The 27,796-nt window shown below is 34.4% G+C and overlaps 1 protein-coding gene across 1 annotated transcript; it reads right to left on the bottom strand.

The window, feature by feature from the left end:
- Nucleotides 1-12: 12 nt before the first annotated feature.
- On the bottom strand, nucleotides 13-21,700 carry Apime-ASTA (allatostatin A). Its single transcript, XM_069128438.1, has 3 exons — nucleotides 21,517-21,700; nucleotides 2,365-2,655; nucleotides 13-2,152 (listed from the first exon to the last, which is right to left on the bottom strand). Exons 2-3 carry the CDS (start codon nucleotides 2,623-2,625, stop codon nucleotides 1,823-1,825), a joined length of 591 nt encoding a protein of 196 aa, XP_068984539.1. The 5' UTR covers nucleotides 2,626-2,655; nucleotides 21,517-21,700; the 3' UTR covers nucleotides 13-1,822.
- Nucleotides 21,701-27,796: the final 6,096 nt, after the last annotated feature.

Genomic DNA, 27,796 nt, shown 5'->3' with positions numbered 1-27,796 from the left:
TTTTTCTTTTTGAAGAACATTTATTAATGATAAACACCTGGACAAAAGTTTAAACAAGGTTCGTCTAGAATATTCTTAATTCTGTAAAAATAATACTTAACTACAAGTATCTAGTATCTTTTATTCCGATGACAATCGAGATCTTACGTAAAACGGTAACATTCATAGGGATTTTTAAAGTACAACGAATGTATGCAATTGCAGTGGATCGATGTTTCTGTATATTTCGGTATGAACGATAGCCTTATTTAAATTCATAGTCGCAAATGGATATGAAAAAAAGGGATACAGAGCTGGGTAAATTCGATTTGAAAGCGAAACGACAAACCATTTCAGCGTTCCATCTCGCAATAACTTGTCAACCTAGATAAAACACCAGTTTATTTGAAACAACGTTAACAAGCTCCAGGACACTGCTGTTAATTTATAGAATTTCCTATTCGTGCAACGAATAAAATTTATTTATATAAATGAAATAAGGAATACACGATACATTCGTAGGTCTAAAAATGCTTTATTTTGGAAAATTGTCACAAGAACTGTTCAGTTGTTTTTCGAAATCGTCAAAGATAAATCATTCACCAGACATTATTTTTTAAAGCGACAAAGTTTATGTCGTTATTATCGAAATTTACATTTATTACATAATATATTATATGAACTTTACTTATTACGATAGAAATTATTTAATAACGATTCTCCGCTACTCAGCATTTTCGATATTATTTATCGAACAAATCTATGTACACGATATGAACCTTCTAATAAAGCATTTTCAAATCCATGTGAATAAATCTCAAAACACTCGTAATTCGATCGTTTCAAACACATTTTATTCGTACAAACGTCTTAACCACCAAGCCGAGCCAAACATCGCCATACAAAAATAATCACCATATCGACATCTTAGGAATCGTTCAAATAAAATATCTGAAAATCGATCGTTTAAATAACATTTTCTCCTTTTTAGATCAATTTTGTAATTATTCTTAAATAATTGCGCTTCGACGTATTTAAAGATGAATACGATTCTTCTCCGAATTATTTGATTATACCTTGTTCCATATTTGTTCGAGAAAATATTTTCTATAGTAATTTTTCGCATGATTTCCGATTGTATTACGTGAATTGTACCGAAGACGCGAACTTCCTCGCACACATTTATCATTAAAGTATACAATGAAAAGGAGTACTTGAAACGAGGAAAGCAAGATTTTGTTTATTTCGTGAAATAGTCTGGATTTATTATTTGTATATGCATGCAAAGGTATAATTTAAATGTACGCAGAGGCCGTATTTAAATCGTTCCTTGGTACATTCCAATGCGTTAATTAAAATAAAAAAGTATTATCTCGGCATAAGGTAAAATTCATTCTCACGAAAATAAAGTTCGAACGAAAACAATTAATTAAAATCGACGCATCGCCTCAAGTTACGCTCCTTTATTTCCGTTTCAAATAACATTTGCCCAACTTTGACACGCCGCTTTTCCATTCGATTCAACCATCGTCCAAACGATGGAACGATCCACCCAGCTCTGCGGTTACTTTTACTCGTATAACATCGATCAAATTAAAAACCACCACCGATATTATCAGACGTAAAGAAAGAGAATTCGATAGGTAGATGATGAAAATGGAACACAAAGCCTGAACAAGATGTAAGAGACGTTGAAACTTTCAAACGCGTCTTTATTGTTGCGTTATCGATATACTTCGTCTGACAATAAAACTCTGCGACATCGAATTAGAGCTACATTGCCATAAACGTCGGCGACACCATTCAAATGGATCGTCGAGCAAGACATCCTTCGCGAAGAGTCCTATTGCGACGAATTCTCCTCGTCTTCGGGCAGCCTCTTGCCAAGGCCAAAGTGATATCTTTGGCTCATCAAATCGTTCGGTCTCTTTGGTCCTATCGGCTGTCCGTTGTTCGGATGAGCCGCCCTCTTACCCAATCCAAAACTATAGGGCCTGCTACGTTTCGCCTCTAAAAGATCGTCCAAATTCTCTTGCGAATGATAAGCGATATTATCCACAGGGAGATAGTCCATGTTTAATCTGACAGGGTAGTCCGAGTTATCGTTTCGTTTCCCTAGACCGAAACTGTATTGCCTGCGTTTACCAAGACCGAACGAGTAGTCGCGTCCTCTCTGCAATTATGGAATTTAATTATTTCGTGGAATCGCATTTTAGAAGAATGGGTGCGTTGGCTATATCGAGAGACAAAGGGCTATTGTACAATCTGCGCACGTTTATAATATTTTTCTTTTCGAAAGGAAGCTTCCAACATGGAAAGGTTTGATTAGAAAAATATATTGTTTCGTAATATGTAAAAGAATCTTCTTCTTAGGTATGTTCCTACCTTGTTATCGTTTGTGTCTATCCAACGTTTCCCAATACCAAAGTTGTACACTGGTAGCCTCTTATATTCGGAAACGTAAGTATAAGCTCTTTTCTCAGGCACGGAGTCGTCAAGTTCCATAGAATTCAACATCGTATTATAATCATGAAGGTTCATCGAATAAGGCGGTGCTTCTTCCATCGCCAAAACTGGTCTTTCCACGATCCCAATCAAATAAAGGAAAGCTACGCTCGACGTTAACAAACTTGTCCTAATCTTCATTGTAAAGTTCTCTTTCCGTTTAATTCTGCCCTGAAAAAGATAGAAATTCGGTTAAATATTGCGGTATCGGGGAAGAATCCTGGGGAAAAGAAAAAGAAAAAGAAAAGAAAGAAAAGAAAAAGACTAAAGAACTACAGGTAGAATATAATAGAAGTGACGACGGACCGGAGAAGATGAGAAATTCCTATGGGCCATATACCCGTGGCCCTTTACTACATTAGGTAATTACAAAAGGTGTACTTGACATCCACACCTGTGGAACACATGTGCGTACTAGGAATACCAAAACCGTATTTACCACTGAGTTGCGACTAGTTGCAGTAGCGAGGAAGCTGCGATTAGTCGCGGGTTAATCAACTGTAAGATGTGAGCTGTAAGTTGCGAGTCGTCAGTTGAGTGGAGTCGAGTTGAGAGCGAGTTGCGAGTTGGTTAATCATTAGTTGCCGAGTTGTTACGAGTTGCCAACTGTTAGTTGCGAGTTGTGAATTATCGATTTAGTTGTCTTAGTTATATCGCATTACTGCATTAAGTTCACGTTAAATAACCATCGTTTCCTGTTTAAATCACAGTAAATAAATCTATAAAGATTTCTACAATATAATGTATAAATATAGAGTTTAATCGACAATTTATTATTTTATAATATTTAATCTCGCTTGATTGAATTTTTTATCGAGAGCTGTAGGATGTATTTTCTAAACGTACGCAACCAACTATAGTAATATTTGTCGCCCAAATATCGCTTCATCGAAAACCATTCGAATCACCAGACATTTTACCGGAATGGAAGTAATCTGTTTCCTAATTTCGAATTGGGTTTCAAAATTCACAAATCATGAATAGCAAGTGACACGACACATTGCCTCGAAAATTGCTTTCCCGTGTATCTAATCTGTTGAGAATTTCCACCTTCGTAGTTCGAATCCAGTTGCCGAAATTTCGTTGCCGAAATTTCGTTGCCGACCCCGTTTTATCCGAAAACTTTTCATCATAATCACAACACGGATTTACATCGAAAATGCGAAGCTGAAACTCTTAACGAGTTCACCGCGGAAAAGTTAGATATCGTCGTTGTCATTATTTATTTAATCAATTATATATTTCCCAATGTATTATTATACCTAGCAGAAGAATTATTATATCTGCTTTAAATTAAACTTTCAAAGTTTGTTTGCTCGGAAGCAGTAGGTTATAGAAATTCGGAAATTTTTAAAAAGATTCTTTGGATAAATTGTTTTCTACATAGATTGGTATATTAACTTCCCACGAGAAGATGTATTTTTGAAAGAAATAGAAAGTTCAAATATTTTCGCGCTATACTGGTTCGTAATATTTATACAGTACAATAGTTTCCAGTATATTCGTTTCGCGTTTCTGACCACTGTCAGTCCATTTCCATTTATATTCCTTTGCGAATTTCTTTACGTTCTTTGCTTCCAGCATATTTATTCCACCCCGCGTATCACGTACTTTAAAAATACTTTATTTTCAAAGATCTATTCTTCTACGTATATTTCAGAATCCCGCGTCAAGTAAAATCTATAAAATAATAAATTTTTTAAGTATTTTCAACTTACTTAATTTCCAAAGAATCGTGCCTTTCGTAGAGAACCGAGACTTTAGCGAAATAATTACTGAAGTAGTATTAAAATTTGACATTTTTAAATTTTTACTACTAAAAAAATCCCAACTATCTTGGTTCTTTTAAGGACCAAAGACACGACTGAAGTTCCAATAAGTTTTTATTTTAACGATCGATCAAATTTTAATCGGGTAATTGATACAGGCTAGCAGATACTAAAACAATTTTGCACGTCGACTGTTTCTTCTTTCTCTCTTTCCCTTTTTACAACAAACACGTGAGAAATGGTAAAACGATCACGGTTTACGATCCACGATTCAGCCGAAAAATCCGACGCTACCAACGATTCTTTCGAGAGCCACGAACGATTGTAAATCCTGTAAATTGAACGAGATGAGCTCCGGGAACGCGTATCCTAGTTTCCCCGTGTTGGCCTTTCGTTTCACTCGGAATTGCCACTTTAAATCGAGGCCGATTTAATTTCCACGGGTATCTCACAGAAATGAAACGTTCTGGTAAATGTTAGGTAGGTACCACTGAAATTTTCACGAGCTTCGCGAGAAATCTTGCTTCTCGGCGTACGAATCGATATTCTCAGAACTAATCTCACGAATCGGCTGGCTCTAACGTACAGAGGTGTTAATAAACCTTTCGGGATGGTGTTTCTTTCTTCGAGAAAAATTATTTTGCGCGAAACAACGACAAATCTCACTAAAGATACGTCTTTCTTAATACGAAGAAAGCTATTCTTTACAGGAAAGGTACTCAAATTTTGCTACGTGACCATAAAATTGGAGAATGTGATCCGAAATTTTGAGAATCAACGGTGTTGCAGTTGCGTTTTTATAGAAAAGTTTTTAGTCGAAATAACGACTTAGTCTTTGCTACAGATATTTGCTTTTTTCAATAATGACAATGAAAAAGAAATGGATCATAATATTATATTTGCAGTTGTATTCTTATATTCTTCGTAATAAATAAAAGAATAAAATATTCTTTATTTTCATCTCACGGAACGTCAAAATAAAGATGAACGATGATCAAAAAATTTATATTTATTTAATAGAATGATCGTTGTCGTGAAAATTCTTGACGTTTGATCATTTTCATTAGTCGTAATCAAGTATGACCAAGAAATACCGATATCCAGTGGACTTGTATATCGAATATTGAACAGATAACCAATGATACGCGGTTTCAGTATCGTACAACAACACGTGTAATCGCTCATCCTAAACGCGACCACGAATTCCTAATGATTATCGGATTAACTGAGTTCCAATTCGCTTAAGCTCGATAGTGGCATCTCTCGTATTGAAGAGACGCGATTCAATATTCTAAAATACTGTTAAGATTGTCGTGCACTGCCTTGGAATTCTACCATGAAATTGGTAATTTTATTTTTGAAAAATCCCAGGATAAGTACTTGGAGAGAAAGTATGTTTCGTTGATTTTCGTTTTGTTTCCTGATGAAGTATTAATAACTACGATTAATAACTACGATAAATATTTAAATAGCATTCACACGCTTGATTTGGTACATTTACTTTGATTAGTACAGTTAATTGGTAATTAATTGCGTAGGCGAGGAACTTTCCTAAAATAAATTTTTGCAGGTTCCTGACAAATTAACAGCGAATTACGTTAATAGCTTGAGAAGAACATTTTTCACAAATTAATGGACATTTGTAGAATGAATTCCTAAAAGGGAATATCTTTAGCGAGGTCATTGATACTCTGATAACAGGAAAGTTTGACATCTGACAAATTTTGTCGGGAGTATAAATCATAATAAAAATTAGTACCTTGTTGAATAAAATTTTGACAACTGGAAGAAAAATGACACGTAGAATAGACTTCTACTAGTGGAGAAATTTTCTACTAAAGCCGTTACAAATCGAAAACAAAATTCCTGAATAGATCTTCGTAATTTACGTAAGGAAACTTTGCCAACAATTTCGGCAAAGAAATTTTTCAACGATTTCCTCGATTTAATAGAAATTCGACGACCGAATCCTTCGATACTTCGATATTCGCGAACAGAATTTCCACAAATTAATAGAAATACAACTCTCTGAAAAACTTGGTACGTATAATCAGTGCAGTTTCATAGAAATTCGAGAGTAAACTCTGATAAACGAGAAACCCTATAAAATTGTCTGCATCGCAACAGGTGCCTCGAATCTCTCTCTCTCAACTCAATGAATTTAGTTTTTAATTACAGCGACGCTCGTATTTTTATTGCACGAGAAATATCAATTCGCTGGACTTTCGTCCCGCCGAGTTAATTCGCCGGCGTAAATCTGCCTTTCCGATCTTCGCTGGATGAAGATGCATTAACACGTAAAAAAAAAAAAAAAAGAGAGAGAGTAAAGAGGAAGAGAAGCGAGAAAAACGAAGAGGATTAGGAAGTTCCCATAAAATTGCAAATTGCTTTGAATAATCATTCCGTCTCGGTTCATCAAAGTTCTTTTCTATGGCTTTTCCACACGAATGTGATGAATTTCGGGTTACTGGACTGGCAAAAACGTTGAAAAGAGGGCGTGAAAGGAAGGCAAACGGGAAGATGAGTATGCCGAGATGTGATTTATCCGATTCGTTTGGGGACATCAATCACGTGTCTTGTATCGTGCTTCGTATCGATTATCCAGCTGCTTTGAATCAGCCTGTTCCACGTGTTTGCTGCGTGCACTTTGAGAGATCTGCTATGTGTTCATTTTTTCCTATTTTTAAGAGTCTTTCCGTGAGCAATGTTTTGTGTTACGACAGGTATTTGCGTTTCTATTAATGCTCCTTTAGAGGCGAACAATATTTCTCGCGTTCTGATTATTCTCTCTCGACGCTGTGTGTAGCGATAAGTATTTCTGTTTTACGTAATTCTTAATGTTTTTAATTTTGTTAATAATTATTTTTAATAGAAAAAACGAATCTCTATTTAAGTACCGATTCTTTAGTCGTATCCATAAATATAAATCTTCGCATTATGCAGTTTGATTTATTCGTAATTTCGAAATACACAAAATGCCAAAAATAAGCGAGTGTCTGGATACTTTGGAGTTTGGAGTTTCTTCCCGAGGAAACCTGTACCGATGATCTTCGCTGAAAAATTATTTCCTTTCCTACTATGGCGTTTCTTTAATCCGCGAATAAACTTCTAAAAGGCTCTCGTAAATCTCGCTTACTCGCAAGTTTTAAGTTCACGAGCTACGACGTCGTTAGGTGGTAATCTCCAAAGTGATAGAAGTGCAATTTTACAGCCACTGTCTTGATCTTCAAAACAAATTTGGTAATTATATACTCCGTGGCATTAGAGTTCCTTTAAAAATTTTGAAATAAAGTTCAGAAGTTTCCTCTCGTTATTAAATTATCGAAAGGTACGATTACATTTGAAAGAGAAGAAAAAAGATATTGGACTGTGTCATTAAACGCTCGTGTGCGTAATTCTGAACATATTTCTTCTTTCATAAAATCGAACTGGTATTTATTTTTCATTACTGCGTCTCTTATTCTGAAACGAACTATTCTAACAATGTATGACAAAATAAACGACTTCTTGCTATAATACAGTTATTTGTCGTCGCAGGTTTCTCTCCTAATAACGTATTAACTTATCGTTAGTATAGTAATTTCTCTTCTAAAGAGACTTCTAACTGCTTTCCATTATACAAAGCAACGTACATTCACGTACTGCTAAATGATACGGAATTCGATATACTTGCAGCTAATTAATTAGTACTATAATAGAGTAAATACTATAATAGATACAATGGTGTACAAGTACTTCTTACAGACACCGTATATGCTTGACAAGATGGTGTAAAAGTCGATTACAAAAATTCCAACTTTTTATCAAAAGAGAACGACGACAAAATGTTCCTTGAAAGAATTAGAAATAAAAGTGCAAGCATCGTTCCAATCGCCGCGAAATACGATAGATGCTTCTTTGAATTACGAACAAAAATAAAAAATGAATATACTGAAATGAAAACACTGACTGGATACGTAAGAAAATCGCGTCGGTTGAAATCGTGTCAATTTCAAAAACGAATTACCAAAGTTCTCTCGAGTGCTGTCGTGTGACGTTTCCGGACCAATTTCCGCGTTTCGCCGGCAATTAAATATCGGACAGTGCAACGTAAGTGTTCAACTATATACCGGTCGTACGTGTTGGTCGAATGAAATGGACTATCATCAACGTATGCAGACATATGCAAACAAGTACGCATCGCTGGATCGATAGCGCAAGAGTCATACGGAATGTGTCTGACTGGTCTGACTCGACGACGAGCTTAATTCAATCGTCACTTGGGAAAGTTTCCGATGGACGACAGTTGGCAGGGCTGAAACGGCAGTGATTCGACTATGTTTCGAAAATCATTGGCAAATTCGTGAGTTTCTGATTGACATCTGTGTCAGAAGTTTGAAACGTCACGCTGCCAAGTTGTAATTTTAATTGTTTCCGCCACATGTTGCTATTATTGGTCATTGACCATTTCCATATAGTTAACATACTTTTTTTAGAACTTTGTTACGAATTTGTGGTTGTGTTCTAGTTGGTTGGCTAGATTTCTATGATTCAGCGTTGACTTGAACTTTTAGTAAATGAGAAATATTTGGTCTGTATAAAAATCAAAAGAATGAAATATAAGGTTTCGTTTAAATCTAAAATACCTTTCTTTGAATTATTTTTGGTAACGATGGTGTTAGCTGTTCGATGCTTGCGATTTTCGTGTCTTTTATTTTGCTAGCTTTTAATTCAGTTCAGTTATAACAACTTAATTTCAATCGAATTTTTAATAATTTCGCGATATTTTTCTGTTCTTTTTCATAGAAAATTATTATATTTCACGCATACTGCTTTTGTAGAAATTTCCGCATACGTAGTTCTTCCTCGGATACAACTTCCTTACGTAAGAGAAACATAACTCTGATCATTACCCTGTTACGAAAAATCTGTTTTCAGGAAAATGCGCGAAAAAGAAGCGCCTTACGTAATATATCGAACGTGATATTACGGAGATGGAACTTAAGAGATTAATAATTGTTTTATTTACTTTCGTTTACTTTACTTTGTTCTTTTTTTTTTTTTTACTTCGTCGCTTATTCATTATCTCATCTATATTACACCAATCGTAGTTTAACCGGATGCTTTGGAAAAGCACAGTGGAAGACTGGACGCAGGATCGCTTTTTAGTTCGCGACTGGAAGCCACCCCCTATGATATACTTGGTAACCGGAAATGCGATTAACGCGTGCTCCGTTGCAAACCCATCGACGATTCGTTAATGAAATTTTAAGTTGCCTCCGATAGACCCTTGTTGATAGACACCCACTTACCTTCGCCCTCTTCATCCGATTTAATGAAATTGGTCTCGTTGACCAAATGGACGAACTTTCCTGAGGGAATTCAAGACGTGATAGGGTAGGTCTTTTTTGATGGTCGAGTAGTGGTTCTTTCTCTGTTTCGAAGATACGTATAACGTTATTATTATTTAGGAACTATCGTTTAATTTACGAAGAAATATAATTTCATTTGATTTAGATGAAATTATTATAATATAATTATATCACAATATAAAAACTGCATCTTCGTGTTTATTTCTTTATCGACATTTTTCTAATATACCCTACTTGATCCCATTAACGTTTTTACCTATCGCTAGATTCTTTAAGAATTTTCTTGTTCCACTGAATTTTTAAAAGCAATTTTTACGATCTTTCTAGAAGACGAGCGACATAAAAACGGAAGGAGTAGCCAGTCCACGAACAATATACGAGAACTCGAGTAGGAAGAGCTTGAGACGCGTTATTGTTGCGATTATCATCGATCTCATCGATAGACTTGTGAACAGGTACATACGTACACGTGCTACTTCGTCCCGGAAACGAGATTATCCTCGCTTCTCGATATTTCTCCCTCGAGAGAGAGAAAACGCGCCCCATGTCGTGAAATTAAACCTTGTTAACGTGTCTTCCATATTCCACTGCTCTTTACGACATCGCACGAGCTTCCGGTACAGCAGAGACGACTAAGTTCCACGAACTAATTCTAAAACAACGTAACAATTTCCGTTTCTTTAATTTTCTATAACAACGTCTCTGATTCCTCGCGAACTTTCGATTGGAAATTCCACTTCGTAAATTGTTCGAACCTCTTGTTTCTCGTATCTTTGTCGAATCGTTTGAATTTTTAATTTCTAAATTCTTCGTTGAAGCACGCAAAAGCAAAAATGCTATAGTTAGGTCACCTACGTTATTTTGATAGAATCGATGCGATGCAACTTGCGTATCGAAGAGAGAAAAGGCAGACGATCATCGCGTCTCTTTGTAAATTTGATTATTCCAACTATTTGATCGTAATTGCACGAGTCACTGTATATGTAGCACACTGTACAGCACGATAACGAGAAAGAATAAAGACGGACAGCTGGAGCAAGTTGACGTAGATATCGAGACACGGTCAGTAAATTTTACGCGAAGCACGTCATGAAAGTAACGTAGAGAAAGTAGAAATACGGAAAAGAACGATACGACGATGAAACCGTGAAACTGAGGAATCATAAAAATCGTAATGTCACGTTGCATTGAAAGGTGAATTTCACGCGCGGTCGATCATTATCAATGACGACATTGTCGATGAAAGCGATAGCAATCTTGTTAACGGACCAAATATCGCTTCTTTCCGTACTTTTGTTCTTTTACTTTCTTTAAGGCGAAATGTCAGATTTCCAATTTTATCTCCGCGATGGGATACTGTAATGTTTAAAATTTATAGAGACGAATTACCATTTTAATTCATTTTGTAGAAATAAATAGGATTCGGCAAACTTCTTCGTACTTGGGACGATTTCATGGTTTTTGGACGAAAACCAACAATCATTGGGACGATTTGACATTAAAAATTACAAGAAACTTTCGATATTAAGCATCGATTAAAAAGAATCTTGTATTTTTTAAATACGAATTTAAGCTTGGTGTCTGAATCTAAAGTTCTTTATGGTTGTTGTCGAAGAGACAGATTGTTGTATTCGATACAGCAATTTGCAATCTTTTATTTATATTTTACGGTATTTTAATATTTGGAAGAATGGGAAATAAATTTCTTATATTAAATTTTGTGTTCTGTGATATTGGAAATTGCGGAAAACTTCGAGCGATAACATCGTCATCACCGATATAGTTTTTACAAAACGTAATTTCATATGAAACTTTGACAAATGCTAAAATTTAGGACAATAGTTTGAAACAGTTACATCCTATCGTTGATATAATTTTTCTAATGTTTTATTTACATAGTATAAAGATTCTATAAGTATTAATATTTGGAAAGGTACAAGGTAAATATTATAATAATTATAAGGACGCTTCTAATAACCAGAGTTTCATCTAAGTTCCAGATTATACTATTTTAAAGGAAATTACTATTGAAAGTTTCGTCAAAGTTCCAAAAAGGGGAAACTACGAGTAGTTTCGCCTTACCACGGCCATCGCTTTCGCTAGTTTCCTTTCTTGATGCGTCTGATTGAAATACAATACAAAGAACCGTTACATTATGGCAGAGAATTTCCAAGTTGTAGCACAGTTCGAACACAAGACAAGACGGTAAAGTGTGGTTTCGCATTCGAAACTGTTAGATACCCGTGTTTGTGGTTATAAATCGTGTCATCGAATTGGGTCAAGCTTTCCGTTTAACGTATATTTATAGAGAGAGATCAGCCATAAGAACGTGGAATATTAATAAATTGCTGGTGATCCTACGCGATAATACGATTTACTGGACGAGAGAAAAAGGAATATCGATACGTTAAATCGAAAGACTCTTCTACGTTCGAAATTATTTGCGGAAACTATTCAAATATAACCCCACTCGTATGCGCAATCTTTGTCAGTGAAATTGGTGAAATGTTTTACACTGGATCAGAATTTTTCTTACTTTTAGTATTATAAATTTTAATATTATACATTTAATACTAAAATATCGAAATAAAGATATTTAATTTGCCTTGCTTTTAACACCGACAATTTGAAAATTTGATTACGAAAATAACTTAATAGACGTGCAAAAGTCTAATTGTAAGAAATATATCTCGAGAAGACTGAGGAAATTTGTACAATTTTCAATATGATAGATTTAAACACATTTAAATTTAAAGTTTTTAAGACATAGAGAATTGAAAATTTTAAAAGTTGGGGATAATATTGGATAGTATCGGAAGATTTAAGTAATATAGGTCAACGATCGTCGCTAGTGAAGTTGCTCAATGTGACGAAACAAATTCTATTTAATCTTTCTCAATCCTAATACCTCAAGGTTTAAGTAGTATGGGTCAAGGATCGGAGCTACGGAAGTTAGCCAATGTTACGAAGCCAATTCTACTTAATCTATTCTAAAGAACTCAAAGATCGCTGAATAAATACAAACAGAAGCCAGGAATTATTTCTTCCGAAATGATCGGTAGAACGAGGTATAATTAAAAAAATTAATTACATATCGTTGTAAAAATTCTGTTTCGTCGATTAAATCGACGCGAGAAATAAAACGATTGCTTACTCCAAAATAATCAATCGAATTTTATAATCTGCCACCTGAAAAATACATAAATTGACAAAATATCGCTGAATCGATTCGAGAGATCCAAGAATTATTTACCTGAAAGCTGCGATTAATCATTTCTATTTGTAATAAAATCAGTTCACAGCGTTGAACTAAAATCTAGAAAAAGATGGCTAGACTGACAAATCACCGAGTAAACTCTCAAAATCTGCGAATTATTCATCGCGAAATGAACAGCAATCCTTGCTACTTAAGCGATCGCGAGAACAGAGCAATTTACATAGGTTATCAAAGAGCGACACATATTAAAGCAGAAAGCCACGCAGCACCAAACAGAGAATTGTTATTAAACGACTGGTAGTAAACTGAAAAGTTGTCGTGAGCCAGTGGTTCGTCATGGCAGGCTGATTAGCCCACTTTCAGATTTCATACGCGCGAGATAAGCAATAACTGTGCACTGCACGCTGCTTATAAGCTACAAAAGATTCGCTAATAACGCTGTTTTAATAACCTCGCCTGATCCGTGCTTTTCCCTTCTACTCCACCCACTGCTCTCGTTTCCTTGTCGTTTAGGACACAATGTTCATGGAAACGCGTGAAAACGATCGTATTACAAGGATGTCGCCATAGAAATTACGAGATAAAGAAATTCTAAATTGAAGTAGCAAGTAGCAATTGATATTGATCGACGCATAGACATAAAATATTTTACGTGTTTCTCCGATATACGATCATTTTATATTGTACGTGATCTATTTTATGTTCTGTTATTTTCTAGTTTACGATCATTTTATGATAATAATAAGCGTTTGTAATAAGCGTTTATATGCGGTCGTCAGTATTTGTTGAAGCGTTGTATTGCTGTGATGAAAGAAAAGTTATCTTCGTGATTGTATTATTTTGATGAAAGCGATCTTGCACATACAAATTAGACACTTGTAAAACGTTTGATTTCTAAAAATTTTTAAATATATTTAATAGGAGCAAAATAGTTAAAATATACGTAATTGATACGTAGATGCACATATAGATAGATAGATATAGTATATAAATATTTATAAATAATTAATGTATGCGATACTTGGAATATAAATATTTCGAATATGCATAATTGTAGTGTAAATATTTGGTGTATAGATATCTTTATCGTTGACAGTTCACGTAATTACATTTAGAAAAGTGTTATCTTGCTTAATACTAGCCTAGTAATTTATGAAGTCGATAAAAAATATTAAATAAATTACAACTCGTAGAAAATTCTCCAAAACTATTTAAATTACTGATAGAAGAAGATAAAAAGCAAACGAGTAAATATTCTTACGGTTTAAGACGTTTTTAAACAATTGCAAAACCTACGAATGCGTTCCTGTACTAACATTGACCTGTACTAGCTGCGATCGTTGACTTATACTACTTAAATATTCCAATATTTCCGAATTCATCGAATATTCTCACAAAAAAATTGTAAATTATCTGGAAGAAAGTAATAAAAGGAAAGAATTGGACTCTAGTAAACTTTCCGTCGCTCTAACGTTTTTCGATCGTATCATAAACTCTCTGCACACCACAACAGATCGATCGTAACAATTTGTACGGACTTGTAAAAGATTCGCGCCAGGATCACGAAATAAATCCGTTTTCTAGATCTGTAACACAATTTGAAGCGAGTCAAAAGGCATTCACTGTATACTTCTATCACGTGCGATCAAAGTTTCGACCAATATTCTCTTAGAATCTTAACAACTCGGACAGCACGAAAACTTCGCGTCCGATTGGAGCATTCGATTATTCCGTGGCCTCGAAAGAAGAGGCGATTGCTTCCATGGAACGAAAGTTTCGATATCAATTTTATTGAACCGGTGACGCCCGTAAATGATAAAGAAGATATTACGAGGAACTCGAAGTTTTAGTTTTGTCGTCGAGATAATTAAAAAATCTTACTTTAGTCAAAGAGTTACTCGATACTCGTGCTGAACGCTGCTAATGAATTTCCGATCCTTTTATTTTAAATTCTGTTTGAAACACGAATTACGGTGAAAGTTTGAGTGACATTCTAAATAACGATCCTGTGAAATTTTCAAGATCTATGTGATATTTTGCGACCTAAAGAGTTTGTGTAAAAATTTTACGTTTAGAAGTCTATTGTTAGAAATTAATGTATTCATTATTTTGTTTCATTTTTTTAAATAAAGGTATATCTTCCGGGCGTATCGAATTGACTTAGAGCTAAAAAGTTTGATGGGAGTAACAATTTATTATCAGAGGATATTTACTAAAGAAAGATCCTGTGCATATTAATTGGACCATTTATGGGAACATAAGTGTCTGGAAATAGCGGAGGAATAATAAAAATGTTGCCGCTGACTGTCACAGAATTTTCTTGACTACTTTTCTTTACTTTTTAAATAACGAATTATCTACTATTTTTGCTTATGTAGTATTGCTTTATGTTTTTATCGTTATTTATTTTTTATTTATTTATTCGTAGATTTTTAATGACATATATATATATTTCTAATTAGTAACAGGAGTGGTATGTTTTTAGTAAAATTGTTCGAATTGAAGCGACACGTTCGTGTGACATTTTCGAATCAATTTAACAGCTTTCGATGACCCAGCGCGGTTAAAAACATATCACCGTAAAACTTTCCGACGGTTCGAATAGTTATTCGAACGAAATCGTAGTTTCCAATTCTACAATATTCGTTAGGCAATTCTTTTAATCACAAGCTTTAACTTTTCAACATGAAATTCTTCCTCCATATAGTGTCATTAAATTTATTAATAATAGATGTTCCTCGTGAAAGAATTCTGAACCTTTAAAGGGCTTAAGTATTACGCTGTGAACTTATTTAAAAAACCTATCCAATGGCTTGGGGGAAATTATCGTGCAAGAAAACCATTTAAATTATACTTCTCCGTAAAAATGTTAAAGCAATTTCATTATTTCTGACACCCCATGTATAAAAATAATAATTATATATATCATTGCAGTTTAGGAATGCCGATGGTCAATTATCACTTATCAATTTATTTGTGCAAATGATTTAATTAATTTGAATAAATAATTAAGTAAATAAGTAGATATATTTCATAGTAACAACTACGAGAATACAGTAATTGAGAATGAAAATTAAAACGAGAAGTGCGATAACGGTTCCAAAAAAATGTACGTGCTTCTTTTGTCCGATTCCTATGGTAATTTATATTTCAATTGCATCGAAATAAAATGGTTTTCCTTTTTCGTATACGAGAATAATCCCATATACGGCGTATATTCAGTAGTAATTATTCGAACGATACAAATCTCGTATTTAATTTTACTGTGATTATAAAAGCTAAGCGATTGTTATTTATCTATATACGTTTGTGAAAATACATTATATAGGGTATCCTCGTTATCCAAATAACGTTTTAAAAGAAAAACTCTTCGTTTCTGATTTCGAAAGGTACACCCAACGATATTCGTATCTTTTTTATTTTTTTTTTTTTTTAAATTTATTATTTTAAAAAAGATTAAAAAAATCTTTATTTTTTGTTAAAATTCTACACGTACTCTTGCTGTCCTTAACGCACATGATTCTCCACTGGCAGACTGCAAATGTTTATGCAAATAAATATACAAATAAATATGCGAACATATACAAAATATCTATACATAATATGAAAAAATCGTAAAAATGACTGAAGTAGAGTATTGTTTCCATTATTTAAAAGGTAAAACAGATCTGAATATTTAAATACCATTTCTTTAGTTACATTCGTGAAAATATATATTTTTATAGCATATCCATCAGGACAACGAAGGTTAATTTTATTTTATATTTGTCGCAACTAATCGAAGCAAGATCAAGCGATTGTTTATGTCATTAGAATAATCAACAGTAGTCCATGACTCTTCTCATTAACGAATAATTCATTTTTAAACTCGCTATTTTCCCTGAGCAATTAATCAAGTTACTTCGGCATTGGCTGGGAAAAAGTAGGGTGATCCTGTTTCTTATTACGTTTTTATTCAAACTCTCATCAATGCTTGTTCACATTGGCACAAAGCTCGAATTTAACGTCGTTACACGTTACTAACGGGTGTCACGGAAGAAGAGATACTTTTTTGTCGTATCGTCATTTGTCTTTTGCGGCTACATCAATCATTAGTTAACATTCGTATATCGTGGATCATACAATTTTATTATGTATCGTTCTTGACGCCTCCACTGCCTGTCGCTATAGCGAAAATTTATTATCCAAGTCAGTCATCCGTTATACAAACGCAAAGTGGGCTATGAGAAATTTTTGTTCGTAGACACGTCGCAAACAAATCGATCATTCCTCGCATAATTAAAAATTTTGAAACTCTTTTTACCTTTTATCGTGACTGACAGGTCAAAGAGATGTCGTGTTCCATTAATAAACCATTAATAAAATAAAGATATATATATATATATATTCTTTTAAATGTAAATATTTGTAATACATCTAAAAATAGTTTACAAATAACAAATTCTATCCGCGCGATGCAAAAGAATAATGAAATAATTACGAACGCGAGCACTAGCGTTTTCGGGTTGACGAACAATCTGCCCAACGATCGGTCAACTGTTTTTATACGAGGTAGAGAAATGTTTGCTATGTTTGAAGACAATGTTTTCGCGTGGCAAACACGCAAACACGGGAAAATGCCCTGGCGATAAATAATAAATGAGGGATCATTTTCAAGCGACGATTGAAATATCTTTTAGAAAAGAAAGCGTTTTGTTATTCAGATAGAAAAGTAACATTTGACATTTCACCCCAACTGGTTCGTATCTCATAAGCTAGTTCCGAAATCTGTTATAACGTGTACAATGATTTTAATAAATCTCAATAACTTCGTAAGCAATAGTTATCGCATCATAAATAATTAAATATGTGTTTTTACAATCCATGGAACATTTAGAAAATATCGATTGTTATAAGATTAGATGTATCCTTGACTGTTCACGAAAGTTCATAAATTTATCATCTAATTTAGGAGACTTATACCTCAGAATTTGACAATTAACTATCTTATACAACAAGTGATGTCAAAATTAAGAAATCGAGAAGAAAAAAATATATATATGATTTGTATGGAATGTAATGCAACGCAATTAAAATAACAAAATTTCATTTGAATGTCTTCGTAGGTAAATTCTCTTTATGATCGTGTAAAATTATTATTTCTCCGTAATTTAGTATTACTTTACTATATGTGGATTTTTAAAGAAAACGCGTTAATTACTCCTGTCCCAGAAAATGATTCATGACCGATTATTTATCTTTTGTACTTGCACGTTTTGATAAAAAGTAATTCGCTGATTATGAAGCTAATAACAAAAATGAAATTATTAGATGGCCGAAAATGTGATACTTATTAGAATACGCATGTAAATTGAAGAAAGGATTCTACGGAGATTGAAATTCTTCAAGTGCTAGTGTTAATAAGAAATTCCTTCGCAGAAGTTTCGCGCCCCATCGTAATTTAGTAATTTGATGAATCTTGGCACGCGGAATAACAAGGTTTCCCATTAAAAGAATAATCTTTTTTGAAGTATCCTACGTTAAATCAAACCAGCTATACTTCATACAGCTAAAATTGATTCGGTTACAAGCGACGAGAAAAAGAACCAGTTGCCGTCAATCTCACGAGAAAAGAAAAGAAAGATTAAAGTTACAATTTATAATTTTTTTCTTTTTTAGAAACAGTGGTTAATTGTTTCCGTCGAGTGTCTTCGTTTCTTTCATAAAGAGCACAACGACTTGTCATTTTGATTTCTTCGTCGAAAAGAGTAAACTGCTAACGTTAGTTTTATACCATGCGATTTGTCACCGATGGGTACGTTCTTGCAAAACTTTTCTGTCGTCTCTTTTTACAACTGTACTTTTAGAATTCTTCCGGACTGTCTGTCACGTTTACTATGACCGGAGACATTTCGAGTCGGGCACTGCTCCTCATTCCAGCACTCCGTCCTCATCTTTTCTAACTTTTTCCACAGTTCTAATTTCTCTGTCCACTTTCCTTCGTGTTTCTTTTCTTCTTCCAACGACTTTTTCCCCAATGGTACGGATAGTAAAAATTGACTCGACTTTTATCTACACGCTGCTTCCAAGATATCTGACGATTAACAGAGTGAAAATATAGCGATACGATATAATTTAATATTTGTAATGTCAGTGTAATAAGCTCGTTCGCGTTTCTTTAGGAGAGCATCGAAGTTTAATTACTAATTATATCGAGAACTATAACTTAATATATTAAGAGATGATTAGATATTTGAATTTAATTAATTTCACGAAAAATTCACTCAATAAGAAAGTATGAACGTTCAAAGAGGAAAATGAAATATCGTAAACATTACAGAAATTAAAATTTAATACACTGAGGAATTATTGAAAAGTTGAATTTAATTTTATAAACAATCTATTGAATTTCTGCCTAACGCTGCTTTCATTAATATTTCAAGAACGTGCTTAAAACATAGTTTCCTCTTTCGAGCAACAGGTGAGCGTTTTGTTGGTCTCATGAATAAAAAATCGCCTCTTCTCTCCTTTTCTGCCTCTGGCTGATTGATGTTACGGACTCACCCCTTAATTTGTGAAGTCAGAGGTGACTAACAGCTAGGTATTTTAAATTTCCGTATCCTTCTATGTCCTTCGCGATACAAACCACGAATGACATTTATCGTATAAAATGTAGAACAGGCAAATTGAAGTAAGATAAACTACATAATCTAAATTTAATCTGAATCAACTACACCACCATCTACGGCGATACTATTCGTTCAAACTTCGATTATCTCGACTTTCAATTTTTATAATATTCCGGTTTTCAATTTTCAATATTTCACTTTAAGCCTTCGCTCTACTCTATCGTAAATAAATAAAATCGCAAACAATTTCAGTAGTAAATTTCAAAAATTTTCGAATAAAATATCTCGAGTTATCCAGAAATTGGAAATCCGGTGGCTCTTGAACAATTGTCTATAAATTTTCTAGAAATTCGCCACGCTATTGGCATAGTAAGATGATTCTAGCGAATGTCACACGAAATTACAAATATCAAAAGGGAGAGACTTTCACTTCTTGCACTGTACTGCGTTTAAAACGATTAGAGTTTCCGCTTTGCGCCGTAGTCGTGCAAATTACGAATCGTCAAATTTCTCAAGAGATTTCGTTCGCGGAGTAGACGTTTGCATTAACCAAATTGAATGGACGTCTCAAAAACGTTGTAAGAACGCTTCAATTGCAATTGCGTCAGACAGGTCCAATATCTCAACGTTAGTATTCGGCTGGAACAACGTCGCGTTAAGCAAGGAATATCCCTTTTATAACATCGCGCTCGGTTTATTACATGGGGATCCTAATTGTGTGGAACGGTATGGAAGTATCCATCCCATGGAATCCAATTACGCTCGAGTTTTTTCAACAGAGAGTCCGTCGATTTTTGGTGCAACAAACTTATAGATTCGAAGATAAATAGAACGTCACGTTTCACGAAAATTTGATCGATGAAACTGAACGAAGATTAAAATTTCCTTCTATTCCTTTACATTCGCGTTATTTCTATTCGTAGCAGGAAATATTCTTCCTTTTTGTGATTTTTTCTTTTCTGTTCGTCTAAATCGTCCAAATCGTTTCACAAAGGACTTTTTCCACGTCGTGTTAAATATTATCTTAACATTGACATCGTTGGATCTGTACTCGATCTCTATTTCTCGGTAATTATTTCTCACAAGGCTCACATTTTCCTTCGGATGTACGAAACGAAATTCTATCCTAGAAATCTAAAAATTGCATTCTGTGTTTGAAATGTATTTCAAATACGACACTAAAATACAAACCAAACCAATAGAAATTATAGTTTGTAATTTTTGTCAAACCATCCCTCTAATCTGAAAACAAAATTCTAAACGTTTCAGAATTGACAATTTCTATTTTTCAAGATCGAAAGCATCCAGCTACCTTAAATATCATTGTATCGAGATCTTCACACGAAAATTGTATCACTTATCACAGTTTTCCACCTAATCACCTCACTACACCTCCTATAAATCTACAAATAGTCATTATGAAGCGTTAAGAAGCAAAATTTAATATACAACTTCAAAATCATCTTACAGGTGAAATGAAATACTATCAATAGAAACTATACTTCCTATTTCTCAATTATCATATTTTGTTACATGCACATTTGTATTTAGATTTTCAACCCAAACCCATAGGACGAAATTTTCTAATTTTTTAAAATTGTCTCTTCGCATCATAGCCAAAGCCATCCATCGCCAATCTCTTCAATTCTTTCCCATAAAATTCGAACACTATATTTATACGAATGAACTCTTTCAATCTTCAAATCAAAAATCTTTTCACCTTTTTCTCGAAAAATTCAACTCCTACAATTATATACTAACGCACAGCTTATACGAATTCTCAGGAAATAACACCAACTTGTCTCGTAAACTTCAATTCCTATCAATTATATCGATTCATAAAGAATCCTATCAATCGTCTCTCATAAAATCAAACCTGTATATTTATATTCCTGTTCGTAGCTCGTACGAGTTATTTTCAAAAATAAATCCCAACACCAATGTTTTCTTACAAAGTTCAACCGCTATAACTGTTCACAGCTGATATGTCGTAGAAATTTTCCAAACGATCTTTCCACCGAACGAAATAGAAAAATAGTAAGAAAAATACACCGGTAGCCGCGATATCGAAGAAACGATCAGCTCACCTGTTGCTATAGAAGCGAAGTAGACGATGTATCGAGGTGGATGTTCCCTTGGGAGTCGAAACTGTAGCTCCGTTTCCGTTTCACGTGGTTCACAATCGTAGGTAAGGTGTTCGAGGTTGAGTGTACGATGCCAAGCGCCGCGAGTTTGCTGTCTACACGAGATATGCCGATCAGGGCATCGCGACGCCACCCTTTATACGCGTGTAAGCCGCCTGTGTGCCGTGGGTCGCGCGTGTCGACTACCCCTCTGCTCTTCTCGATCTCCATCTCTCTCTGTCCAACCCTGATCGCGGTATAGTCGTCTTTTTCGCACACACCGTGTGCGCATACGCGCGCTTCTCGCGATCGGCATTCAATTCTCTTCGTCGCGAGCTGCCTTCGAAGTCGGTCTGATAAAATACGTGCGAACAACTCGGTTCTATTTTATTCCTTATATTTAATTTATTGCCTCGTTGTTCTTTGTCGCTCTGTTAAGCAGAACTTTGGAAATGTCGTTTCAAGTGAGTAAATAAATTTGGACAGAGAAAGGGTCGAGAATAGGTTTCTCTGGTCAAACGAATTTGAAAATTTTTGTGAGATGGTTGATTTATGGTGAAACGTAGTATTCTTCGTTGTCGTCGTGAGTTGTCTTCGATATTCGGCGTGGTAAAACGCGTGTGAATAATTCGCTTCTATTTCGTTTCTTTTATTTTGTTTTTCATTTATCTCTTCTTCTTTTCATTGTAGTTAAACGTGCTTTTAGAAATTGTTGTTTTATATGGAATTTTAATAGAACTATCTATATGCAAGAGGAGAATTAAGAATAGGCATTTTGGTAAAATACATTTTGGAATCTTCGAAGTAAGACAGTGTGGCAAAACACGCCGGAATAATCCGATTTTATCTTTCTGTTTGTTCTTTCTTTATTACGGTTATGCAGGATTTTAACGATGTTCTAAATGAATATTAAATGCTGATGTTTCAACCATGTACGCATGACGGGTGAAATGGAGAAGTTCGTGAACTTAGGATCGTTAAAAGCCAAAGTTTTGCACGTGAACGTAACCTAATCTGTGAATTTACCCTTCCGTATAGTCGTATTTCGCGATTTCTCTACTTTTCTAAGAATGAAATGAGCGTTTCTTGTGAATTTGAAATTGCGTTTTAAGAAATGCTGCAGTTCTGTGCATTTTTATGCTATTTTATGGTTTGATAATTATTCGACTTGTTACTGTCAAAGAAAAGTTAATTTAGTGAAAAGGAGATAACTTTGCAACTTGTATTCCAAGGAATTTCAATTTTCTAAAATCATTCGCGACAGAATGGAGGACTTTTGTGCAAGATTTTCTAAAACTAAGAAAGAAAGAAGATTCTCGTTTGCATCTCGCGTTCCAAGGAATTTTGATTTTCCTCCAAGCGTCCATGACGTTAGGAAATTCAAATATAGGATATCCGTCCTTCTTAACTTTTCGTTCTTCCATCAGACGCCCACTCCATCAGACGCATAGTCTCTTTTTTATTTAATGAGTGTTTTCCTATTTTCTGGTTGCTCGCACAGGCAACAGGTTCGTCCACTCAACCTTTGCCAGGTTCACGTAAGTTCAGCTGCTTTCGATCTACGTGATGGAAATTTGGCTCGATTGAGCCAAACTGAAATTGAGCTGTTTTATATATCATAGTTCTTGAAAGCTGTCATAGATAAAATTTTGTTTTAATATTGTCCGTGTTAATATCATCGTAATATCTAGATACATCTACATGACAGGAATGGTAACGAAAAAGAAAAAGAAAGAATTAACCGAATCTTAGAATTCTCTTTTATAACTGCAATGTTTTAAAGAACAGAGTTCTATAACGTAAAATGATGGAAACAAAAATTGCAAATGAAATGTTGCATTAACGCAACGTTGATATTTAATGGCTTAAGTTATTTTGGAACGATGTGTTTTATTTGTGATTTATTTAAAAGAAAAAGAAAGCAGATAGAAAGTTCAGACATTTTTTTCGATGTTAAAATAATTTCATCCAATACTATACATATAAATAATTCTAAATTTATTATATTAGATCGTGATAATCCATTTATTATCGAACATCGATAATTATTCGTATTCATATTGTACGAAATCTCCATGTACATCGTTTTTAAGACTACAATAAATTTCAAGAAAAATTATCTTCGTTTAAATACCTTCGTCTTTCGCGAATCTCTGCGATTCTTGAAACTATGAAACATTTATATCCTGCTTAATACCAGAATGAATAAAGTTTCAACATTAACACTAATAAATTAACAGAAACTATCTTTATTCCAGACCAGAATAAATTGGCTGTAATATCTTCGTTCAAATACCTTTATCCTCCACGAATATTTAGAATTCTTAAAGTCTATGAATATTCATATTCCAGTAAGGACTTAAAATTAACAAATAATCAACGACTCTCTTCATCAGCAACTATTTTCATTTAACAAATGTTCATAGATGTTAACATCGGCATAGTGATAACAATAAAGGTCTTTATCCAAACCCCTTCGTTTTCTTCGAATCGCTAGAATTCTTAAGACGAATAAGATGAAATTAAGATTAGTAAATAAACAGAAACTATCTATATCGAGGATGTTGCGAACAAATGACTAATTTTACCCAAATATTTTTATTTTCGTCAAATTCTTGGAATCATCAAATATTGGATATCCGAGTCGATCACTTCCCTTTGACGCCGATGTCGGCAAAAAAGAGAGTCGACAAAAGAACGACGACGAGTTTATTGGTTTTTTCGTCGGATTACACGAACGATGACAGGGTTCCTTTCATGGAAAATCGACATACGTCAACACGCATATTTCAGGTATCGGCCAAACTAAAAACGTAGCGCTATTTGATCCGCGATTTGTCCAGCTTAATTGGCTGGTTGTGAAAACACAATTGTAGGATGGTTTCGACTAAACGATACCGGCCCACGGGGAATGGATGTTTGCTTCTCGCTTTATTGGGACGGTTTTAGTTGCGACAAGAATCCAGTTATGAAGACGTAAAGTATACATACTTGAAATCAGGAATTGTTAGAGGGATAGGAAATCGCCTGAGATTAGATTAGTCGGGGTATCCGAAATTTTGCGTACGCTTGATTTACAGTTCTCAACTGGAATCTGGAAATATCGCATTAAATGAATATTAAATGTAAATAGTTTGAAACTACACACGGTTGAATCAGTGAAAATGGATGTCTGAAAGGTGGACAGTAAGCACGTGTAAAAATTGTTGAGGTTATTTGATGTATAAACAGAGAAACTCGTGGATAAATTGTAAGGTAGCAAATACATAATATACATAACAAAATATTTTAATACAGAAGTGTAATTACAAGTAAGAATACAATTTGAGCTGATCCAGATCCGCACGCTAGCAGTGTTACCCTGTAACTGAAAAGCTCGAAGCCAACGTCGCCTGTCTACTGTTTATGGTCTGCCTTCGTCGCAGTCTTTTGTCTATACGCTGTCAATGGCTTCGGTGCTTGAGAAAACTAAAAACACCGATGTAGAGTTTCCTTAGAAGTAGTGACCGCTTTAACAAAAATGAATTATTTCAGCCCATGTAAATTTTGCGAGTACTTGATTTATCGATATTTGATTTATTTACTTCTTAAACTGGAATTTGGGCCTATTATTTTAAATAAATACCAAGTATGAGTATTTTGAAGTTATAGATAGTTGAATTGTTGAGAATAGATGCCTAAAGCTGTGGGAATAAACATATGTAAAAATGAATTATTTCGCAGTAATTCTGGTTGGATATAATTGACGCGTAATAATACATTTAAATTATTATTTTTTTAATTCGAGAGAGATGTGCTACGATGAACTTCCACGCATGATAGCCTTTAAGTCTTAAAGTTTAAGGGCTAGATAACATTAAATACTTAAGATTTTTTCAACGGTAGTAGACTGATCTGACATCTATGTGTTTTCGATAGTATAGTCACAGGAAATATCGAAACAAAGTAAAATAATGAAACAGTTCATACTACTTGTACATATGAAGCTATAAATATTACATACATGGCTATTCTACTAGATACATCCTACTGGATAATGGACTAAACTATCCGGCAATAGAATTATCAAGTATTCAGATCATCCTTTTCGCAATCCTTTCCAGAATTCGTTCGTCGAATGATTCATTTCACATTGAATTTCACCTTTATCCTCTCAATATAATTCCGTATACCTGATACACGTATCTGAAATATTGTTCAGGAAACCGGAAACTTAACGTAGATCATTTTCTTAATATCGTAGGAGTCGCGTAGCCGGATACACAGGTCGTATTCGCGGAACAGTTATCCGGTGAAAGGCTCGCAACAAAACATCAGGCTGACAGAAAATGCCAAAAACCACGTGAGATTCGCTAGAGTCCTGAATGATGAAACGGATGCACGTGTCGTTATTATCGTGTGATAGTATTCACCGGAAGCTGGAGATCCATTTACTTCGTTTTATGAAATTCCGTTTTTCTCCTTTACAAAACGTGTGGTCCGCTTGGCGAGGAAGTTATTCTACGCGCAGAAATAAGTTGAAAATGTAAAATAAACTATTCCCATTCGAAGCTCCGCTTTTTCGAAAAATCCAATCTGAAAATTTTCGAATTTTCTTCCATGACGTTTTTCTTCTCTTTTTTACGGAACGTAACATAGGACATATGCCACAAATGGACAGTTTATTCTACATGAAAAGATACATGAAAATAGAATAAACTATCCCCATAACAGACTAAACAATTCCTATTCAAAGCTTCGTTTGGCAAAAAATCCAATTCGAAAATTCGCCGAGTTTTCTTCTTCCATGATGTTCCTTTTTTCTTTTTTATACAGTGTAACACAGGACGCGAGCTACAATTGGTCAGGAAGGTACTCTACGTTGAAAAACAAGTAAAAAAAATGCAGGATAAAACTTGTTCGATTTAATTTTTGTTTTCGAGAGAATCGAATTTGAAATCGGTGTTATTTCTCGATTAAAAAATTCTTTCATATTGCGAACGTTCAACGACTCACCCATCAAAATGAAAATATTTTCGATCAGCAATACACCCGATAGAAAAAAGATAAATTACATGGGTTCGTGAGCTCGCCTTTTTGGTCTCAAAAAGCATGCAAATGCACGTGATTTTTCTTTCCACGTTGGCTCGTGGCCAGGCATTTACGACTTTTCTGTCAGTTCACGATCTCAGAGAAATTTCGTAACACACAGTGTCTCGCGAAAGTATTTGAATATTTACCACAGGAAACTTTTATGCATATATGGTACGCGTTATATAAAACATTTTGAAACATCAACGTCGCATAGAGACGCGTGACTTTTATATCTATGTTGGTAAAATCTGAAACGAATTTAAAAATGCATATAGAAGTTACAAGATATTTATCGCAAACATATATTCGGCAGAAAATTAGTATTTTCATCGTGTGAGAATTTGAAAATTAACATTTTCAGCGTGCATCTTCATCGTGTGATAAATGTTACAAATGGTCTCACTGAGTATTGTGGTTTATCAACGTAATGGAAATTCGACTGTTTAAATACTTGTGAGATCTTTGCGAAATGTTCATTTACACCAAATAATCTCGTAATTATATATATCTTGGGATTTGTTTCGAACTCCATCGGTATAACCGTGACAGTCGAGTATCTACGATGGTATTAACGAAATTTTTTAACGTTTCGTCTAACGCAAGTAACATATTCGCGAGAGGTTTCCACGAGTGTTCGAATATTTTTATGCGCTAATGTACTTGCCTGAAAGCGGCGAGCTTCCGGCGGAACTGTCTGCAAACATTTCACCAGGTTTCGCGTATTTAACTTCGGTCGCCGCTGACGGCAAACTTTTCTCTAGCCCGTACGACAATCACAAAGATTATTCGATTCGGTAATTTTGTTATTCGTTTTATGCTATCTTTCCAACGTTCTTACAGAGTTATTTGATTGAATAACAAGTTAGATCTAATCAAGTTCTTTGGGATTCAACGAAGAAAGTTCCTTTTGAGTAAAAATGACAGTAGAAACATTACGTATACGTTTATGAAGTTACAGATTATTTGTTTCTCTTATTAACAGTAAAATCATGGATGTTACGTTTTCTAGAAACTAGAAAATATTTCGAAAAATTTCCGAAAGTTAGGATGGCATGGATCAACAAAATCCCCTTTAGTAATCGGCTTAATTAAAAGTAAAGGCTTAATAGTTTGCAATCTTACTCGGAGGAGTTCTAACGCTTCCTGAGCCACAATATAATTCTAATTAACG

The sequence above is a fragment of the Bombus flavifrons genome, chromosome 15 (genome assembly GCF_040668555.2).
Source record: "Bombus flavifrons isolate JBK064 chromosome 15, iyBomFlav1_principal, whole genome shotgun sequence".
Lineage (NCBI taxonomy): Eukaryota > Metazoa > Arthropoda > Insecta > Hymenoptera > Apidae > Bombus > Bombus flavifrons.
The sequence above is the reverse complement of the archived record's forward strand: the minus strand, read 5'-3'. Positions and strand labels throughout refer to the sequence as shown.

What these genes read in the sequence shown, in the direction of transcription:
- Apime-ASTA (XM_069128438.1), bottom strand. Translation starts at nt 2,625, where the DNA reads ATGAAGATTAGGACAAGTTTGTTAACGTCGAGCGTAGCTTTCCTTTAT. An exon ending in TAGACACAAACGATAACAAG is followed by an intron (nt 2,153 to 2,364) that starts GTAGGAACATAC and finishes CCATAATTGCAG; the next exon opens with AGAGGACGCGACTACTCGTT.